Source organism: Myotis davidii, unplaced genomic scaffold, assembly GCF_000327345.1.
Source record: "Myotis davidii unplaced genomic scaffold, ASM32734v1 scaffold174, whole genome shotgun sequence".
NCBI lineage: Eukaryota > Metazoa > Chordata > Mammalia > Chiroptera > Vespertilionidae > Myotis > Myotis davidii.
Genome location: NW_006289087.1, coordinates 4,833,680 through 4,841,629, shown reverse-complemented (window position 1 = coordinate 4,841,629; position 7,950 = coordinate 4,833,680). Strand labels below are relative to the sequence as shown.

Genomic DNA, 7,950 nt, shown 5'->3' with positions numbered 1-7,950 from the left:
AGCCCGGGAGAATGGATTTCTCCTAAGTGATGGGGGTGCCCTTGTCTGGCCTGGGGCCACACTTGGAGAGCACGTGATGCAGTCACCCCTGACTGCTCAGAGCAGAAACACTCCACCGCCCCCTAGAGCCTGGCTTCACTGTCCGCCTTCAGGCTGGACAAGCCAGGGGGCTTTGAATTTATCCTGCTGTGGATCTTCCTGCCTAAAGTACACGTTTACACCCGTAATTGTCTTTCCAGACCAGGATGGTGAGACAATTGATCTCCGCATTTCCATTAACGAACTCTTCTTCCCATTGGCCCACTGGTGTTCTTTTCTCTTTCTCTACTGCTGTGGTGCCCCACCCCCTTACCCATGGCTTCACTTCCCATGGATTTAGTCACCCCGGGTAACTGAAGCCGGATGGTATGAACTGGAAAAGTCCACGCCCTGTGTCTCATCACGTAGGCCCCGTGTCATCTCCCATCAAGAAGAGAGGTGCGTACAGGACAATGAGATGTTGAGAGAGCGCACATTCACGTAGCTTCTGTTCCGGTGCACTGTTACGACCTGTTTTATTATTGTTACCATTAGTCTCTTCCTATGGCAAATTTATAAATTACACTTGGTCACGGATAGGAATAGAGACGGTACATACAGAATTCAGTGCGAGCTTCCACTTCAGGATCACTGGGGGTCTGGGAACGTATCCCCAAGGGTAAGGATAGGGACTCGTTTAGTGTTTTGTCCCTGCTCGTCCCTCCCTCCTTTCTGTTGTGACACTAACGGGGCAGGGAGCTCTCCTGTGGGACACTCTGCACTCGGGTGGTGATGGGGCGTCCGCCGCTCCGGCTGGTGACATGTGGATGGCATGTTGGGTGTAGTTACCTAGACAGAGGCTACCACTGAGATTGTGCGCATTCCCACAAACATCCGTGCCAGGACAGCCTTTCCTCGTCGGTCAGGAATTTGGATAAGGAAGCGTGTGCTTTTTAGGATTTCACTGAAAGTGTGAGTGATGCGTGTGGCAGGAGAGGTGTCAGAGTTGCTGCTCCTAAGGGCACGTGTGTTCACTGGGAACAGCTCTTTCTCTTACGTGAGGTGAGGAGACTGGCAGAGAACCCTGGGGTTGCATCGGGGAAAATGGCCTTCTGTCCAGATGGGTAACTGACTCTGATCAGAGCAGTGGGTTCGGTGTGTAGGAGTGAGGGGCGGGCGGTGTCAGCGTGTGCCGGGCAAGGGGTTAAAACTGCCCTTCCTCCTTTATCGCTGTCCTGCGGGGTGGCCCTGGGCGGTCTTCCTGTCGCTCTTGGACCAGCACACGTGGTGTTTGTGTGTCTTCACGTTGGTTATTTTAGCACCGAGTGCCCTGTCCGGCTCTCTAGTCAGTTCTGCAGTTGGGCGGACATTCGCATGCTGTGCTGTCAGCCCGTTTCATCCCTTGGTCCCAGGGAGATGGAGGAGGGACGGGGGGACACTTCCCTCTCTGTGACGGCATCCTGTGACTACATGGAATGGCTGTTTCCGGGCTGTGTTCTTAAAAGGGAAGTGCAGCAGAATTAAGTAAGCAAGCCCTGGCAACCCAGCAAATGTCTTTAATATCGTTTCTCTTAAAAATTCCTTTCTATATGGTTTATGACCCCCATGAAGATAATATGTTCTAACCAAAGGTACGGGATCTTTCATATTTAGAGAGGTTTGTCCAGCGCTGTGTATTTCTGTGGATGGAATAAATAGGAAAGCAGTGACTCTTAGCTTCACGAAGACCGGGACTCTGTTTTGAACAGAGCGTGCCCTAGACACATACACAGGTCTCGGTAAATACTTACGGAGCGAGGGAAAGAAATCCCAGAGCTTGTAGTTCTGCATGGATTGTGTCAGTTACCACCACACGGTGGTGCTGTTGTCCCATGAAATGAGAGGCTTTCTTAGGCTCAGCTGTGTGTAGTTTTACATAAATCCTATGAAGAAACAACAAACTGTCTACCTCTGCTTATTGCCTGCTCACTCGTTTGTAATTTTAGCATGTGATAGGCTTTCTTATTACATGATTAGGTCAGACAGTGAGACCATAACCCAAATAAAGACCATTTGTTTCTCATTTTACCAGCCATTAAATGAGATAGGATCCATGAAAACCTAGCCCAGTTAGTTTCCTTTCTCTCCTTTACTTTGGGTAAAAGGCCTTCGTTAAATTTCTATTTGTCTTTAAATAATTTGCCAGAAGTCTTCTAATAAATTATCAGTGAACTTGAAATAATAATATAAGATTGTTTTGTCAAAAGATTTTTAAAATTGATATCATATCTGGAATTGTGATCCTCTAACTTTGTTCTTTTTCAAGATTGTTGCTGCTAAGGCCCTTATTTTTTTTTTGTATATAAATTTTGGAGTGTTTGTTCTAGATCTGTGAAATATGCCATTGGTATTTTAATGGGGATTGCATTGAATCTATAGATTGCTTTGGATAGTATAGACACTTTGATGATTTTGCCTTTCCCTTCCTCTCTGAAATCAATAAAGAAATAAATTTTAAAAAAATGGATATATGCACCCCTATGTTCATAGCAGCACAGATTTGGAAACAACCTAAGTGCCCATCAGTAGATGAGTGGATTAGAAAACTGTGGTACAGCTACCCAATGGAATGTTACGCTGTTTTTTAAAAAAGGAAGAATTCTTACCATTTGCAGCAGCATGGATGAAACTGAAGAGCATTATGCTAAGTGAAACAAGCCAGTCAGAGAAAGATAAGTATCACATGATCTCACTCATGTATGGAATCTAATGAACAAACTAGATGCAGAGACATAAAAGCATGGAACAGACTGAGGAATCTGAGAGGGAAGGTGGGGTAGCGAGGTGAGTGGGAGAGATTAACTGGGGAACTTAAATGCATAGCCCATGGACACAGCAGTGTGGTGAAGGCCTGGGAGGGGTGGGTGCAGAGGGAAGGGGGGGAGCATGTCTGCAATACTTTGAACAATAAAGATAAATTTAAAAATTTTTGATACCAAACCTAGATCTTACTATATTTTCTCCCTATTGCAAAAAAAAAAAAGTTTGCTTCCATGATTCTTTCGCTAGCAGATAGCTCTATTAGTTGTTTGTACATATATGATTACAACGTGTGAATAAGGCCACTCTATGCTTTGTCTTGATTTCACTCCTATTCCTGAGAAGTGTGCTTTGTGACGTGGACTCTCCATCTCCCTGCAATTAAATTGGTTCTTGAATATTGTGTTTCTGTGATTGTCCTCAGGCTGAAGTGAGAGAAGAGGGCCCAGGATGGAGCATCCTCCGAGACGACTTTATGATGGGAGCGTCCATGAAGGACTGGGACAAAGAGAGTGACAGGCCGGACGGCAGCAGCCCGGGCGGGGGGAGCGACTCCGACACATAGTGGACATGCAGGAGGCACTGCGACATGGCTCTATTCTTCCTAGAGAAACACTTCTCGCTCCGGAAGCTGGCGGACCATCGGGATGCCTGAGAAAGCCAGAAGACTTGGGCTTCTCACATAAGCTTTGTTAAAGTTACGTGTTCAAACTGTGTATAAGTTTAAGCATTTGTAAAAAGAAATGTCCCTCAAAACATTTGTGAAAAGAAATGTTTCGACTTGTCCAGCGAGAGGCTCTTTTTGCCCATCACTGGTTTACAAGTTGGTCTTGGGTTTTGGTGTCTTGTCGTAGGTATTGTACTACCAGCGTTTCCGGAAATGCAGTGTTCTTCATCATGAAAATGAACTCAACGTTAATGTTCGCCACCTGCAGATCTGTGCATTATAGTTTGTGGGGGGAAGGTTGGTGTTTGTTTTGGTGACCTATTGAGAAAACGTAGGTAGTAAAGTTTTAAATTATAGTATTTCTGATTTGGAGTGATGCTTTTGTGTGTTTTTTAGATATTCTGGCAAATATATAAGAAACATGTCAAATCTATACTTTTCTATTACTTTTATGTGCTGTAATGTACATAAACAATGCCTTAAGATTTATTTTAAGTGTTGGGCTATCTTTGCTCTCGTGTCATTTCTTAGGAAGCACATGTGACACGTTCAGTGCGTGCGTGTGTGTGTGTGTGTGTGTGTGTGTGTGTGTGTGTGTGAGAGAGAGAGAGAGAGAGAGAGAGAGAGAGACACTGTGAGTTACCTTCAATTCTGAGAGAGAGAGAGAGAGAGAGAGAGATAGAGACACTGACTTACCTTCAATTCCCTCTCATGGTTGGATGACCAGTGAGGTCGTAGTTAGCTGTTAACCCCTTAACAAGGGGTCTGTTAAGTAAAAGGAGAATGCAAAGTAAGACTGTAGTGTTGTTCCAAAATTTCTGTGAAAGATCGAAATCTGTAGGGGAATTGTTCAATAAATGTGATCTCTTCCCTCTTAAAAAAGGCTCTGTCCCTTTGTCCATCTTCCGTAATACAGATGGGTCCCTCCTGCTACCCATGCACACGCTTGCTCTGTTAAACACCGAAGGAGAGCCCTCCCCAAACTCTGCTAGAGAAGGGATGTTTATATTCTTCAGCCGGTGAGTGTGGCAGCATTGCATAACTGAAGTTAAATTAGTCCACGGCCTGGCATTTGTTATCGTAAAGGAAGGTGTACACCTACGATATCAGGTGACTAAACCAGCAAAGCTCAAATGCATTTTTGTATTTGTTCCAGCTTTTGAACTTGAGTGCCTTATTAAATGATAGGACTGCCATTTGTCAGTGCAATATAAATAAATGTGAGCAAATATTCTTCAGTAGTAGCAGAGGAGGGTTAAATACCCCTTGTAACTTAACACAGGTGAATATTCAGTTCCATATAACAACACATAGGTGATTTGGGGGGAATATATATATATGTATATATATATATTACATATATATATATACACACACACACACATACACACACACACAGCACCAAAATACTGTTTTCTCCCCAGAATTAAAAATTACACTTTATTTTTTATTCTTTCTGCATCACACTGAACCTTTGCAAAAATTCTGACTAAAACTGACAAATAACTTGTCATTATTAAAACGTTGTTTTTGAATGTACTTATAGTATTAGTGCTTAGGTTAATTTAGAAAAAAATGAACAAGATTTTCAAACTGAAGGTGAGGAAAATCATATTTGCAGATTTTCTTTCAGAATTTATTTTATTCCAAAATAAAATTGAGTTGCCACTACAAAAAAATAAAATAAAATACATGTTAGAGGCTATAAAGAAAACATTTAAGCAAAATGCCACCGTATATGACTGAATCAAAGAATGAGCATGTGATTTTAGAAACTGTACCTTTAGGTGAGTGGTTTACAAACCTCTACCCTAAGTATCTAAATCCTTCTGACATCAATTAGATAAACAGTTCTGCATCTAGTTCCTCTTCTACCTTGTCCTTGAGTTCTTTGAGGGGGGAAATTAGAAAGAACTGCATTTCCATCCCCACCCCCGATTTATCTAAATATAACAATACTTGGATGTTATCTTTGGTGACTATTTAGAGTAATACAGCAATAAAGAAGTTATTTTCCTTTGTTTACAAGGAACAATGCAAAATAGTAACCAGGCAACTAGTGACTAGAAGTTATCTTACTTCCTTATCTGAAGGTTTAGGTGGTGGGGGGTGAGTATGTGGCATTGTTTAGTATTGGTTATTGTTCTTCAGCATGGAAATCTCCAAGTCAGAGGCAATACCTCCAAGTCAGAGGCAATACCGTCGTCCTCGTCGAGGGAAAATAGCAGTCACCTTGGCTTTTTAGCACTTGAACCTGGAGTCGCGGTCCTGGATTTACCTCAAATCCCTCTTAGGTCAAGTATTATTCTACTTGGAAAGGACAGCTTGGCAACCATTGGGACGGAACAGCCCCAAGGCTCACCTTTAGTGCCTCGAGCCTGGAGTGACTCAGTGGGAAGCCCGAGAGGTTATTTGAGGGTAAGTCCCAAGTTCTTCAAAGCATTTTGTGTCTTTTACAACAAGTGGGTGAGGAGGGAGTGTCTGGGTTCTGGAAAACCTCTTAGGGGTTTTTAATCACGGTTTTGCACATGTGAATACAGTTAATAATAGAGTGGCCCCGACCCAACGAGTCCTGCCACCTGCGCCAGCCTGGCGGACAGGAGGCGTAATTATACAGCCGTGTGACTACAGGGTATAGATGTCCTACTTCAACATATAATAATACGAGAAGCTCTAAAGTCCCAGGGTGAAGGGAGACAGAGACAAACTGAAATACACGGTTGCTTCGGAACCAAGGGAATCAAGAGGCCCAAGAAGGTGCTGTAAAGGAATCTTCAGAGAACTTAAATATTTCTGCAGAAGAGGCAGGAGGAGATCCAATAAATAAGTTGATATTTTGGCATCCTTTGGACACCTTTCTTTTCTCCCTATACGTGTTGTTTTTTTGTTATCAGAGGTTTTTATTAATACACTAGACGCCCGATGCACGAAGTTTGTGCACAGGTAGGGTCCCTAGGCCTGGCCAGCGATCAGGGCTGATCTTGGGGGTGGGGCCCGCTGGCACCGGCCTTGGCAGGCCTGGGGCCTGCAGGGCCGATCTGTGGGGTGACTGGTGGTGCGATCTTGGGGGTCAGGCCCGCTGGCACCCGCCTTGGCAGGCCTGGGGCCTTCGGGCTGGGGTCAGCTCCTGTGTTGAGTGTCTGCCTCCTGGTGGTCAGTGCATGTCATAGTGACTGGTCGTCCCACCGGTAGATCTGCTGTTCGGTTGATTTGCATATTAGGCTTTTATCATATAAGATAATGGAATCCAAGCTGTGCATTAATAAGGGTCCTCGTTTAATGAGGCTTGTGAGCAGATAACTATTTGGTGCTCTCTTGATATGTTCATTTTTATTTGGGGACACTTTGCAGAGGGAAGCCAAATTCATCCTGCCCTTTCCTTAAATTCACCCGTTAGGGTCAAAGTGACTGATACTCGTGTCCATGCTGTACTTAGTGACAGGTCGAGAGGCTGTTGAGCCAGCCTTGCAGGTATTAAGAGCGCGAAGATTATTTGAGGTCATTGGCAACAAGAGCAAAACTTGAAAACACAAAGGCCCTCTCACCCCTTTCCCAGGAAAACAGGAACTGAGCTAGGGCCAGCTGAATACATGAATCCCCCCCACTCAGCCCGCCCCCCACTCCACTCTCCCAGCAAAAGGAGGCTCCCTGGGGAGCTTATCTGAAACTTGATGATGTTAATCTGTCGATGAACAGACTGGGAGGAGGGAGGAGGTTTGAGCGAGGCGGTATTTAGAGCAGCGATGGATACTGAACAAAACATGAGTCGTGATGAATCGTAATGTAATCCCCCTGCTTTGGATGAAGCGCCTTCCGGGCAGCGCTGGATGGTCCAGTCAGTTCCAGCGCGCACTCAACATCTTGCTGGAGCACACAGAGGACGCAGATTTGGGGGAAAAACACAGAAAACAGAGCATGGAGGGCATTATTCTTTATTAGCGCAGCCAGTTTAAAATGATGCGCGTTAACCACATTCATATAAATGACAGTTTCTCTAACCCCTGATTCATCCTGCATTTAAATATATATATTGATTGATTGATTGATTTCAGAGAGGAAGGCAGAGAGAGAAATACCAATGAGAGAATTATTAATTGACTGCCTCCTTCACACCCCACACTGGGAATCAAGCCCACAACCCGGGCATGTGCCCTGACTGGGAATCGACCTCCTGGTTCATAGGTCGATGCTCAACCACTGAGCCACATCAGCTGGGCTGTCTGGTATTTCTAATGCCATCGGTTCATACACATCAAAGCAGGAACCCCAAATTTGTGTGGGGTCAGGACCAGCCAGGCTCAGGATGGGGAGACAGCTGAGCACTGTGCCCTTGTGCGTGGGTGACCCCGCAGCTGTTAATCCCCCTTCCGGCTACCAGACAGTTACCTCTGCGCCTGCAGATCTAGACTTCAATCATGTCCACGGAATGGACATCAACAAGGGGTTGACATCAGCTCTCAAAACAT

General features: G+C 44.8%; 1 protein-coding gene across 3 annotated transcripts in view; it reads left to right on the top strand.

Annotated features, from left to right (window-relative positions):
• Positions 1-3,973, top strand: part of RRP15 (ribosomal RNA processing 15 homolog) — a 25,964-nt gene extending 21,991 nt beyond the window's left edge. For all 3 annotated transcript variants that reach the window (XM_006761279.2, XM_015562375.1, XM_006761278.2), the window contains one exon: positions 3,242-3,973. In XM_006761279.2, coding sequence (XP_006761342.1) covers positions 3,242-3,382 — 141 coding nt within the window. In that variant the 3' untranslated portion in view covers positions 3,383-3,973. The remainder of the gene's footprint in view (positions 1-3,241) is intronic.
• The last annotated feature ends 3,977 nt before the right edge of the window (positions 3,974-7,950 follow it).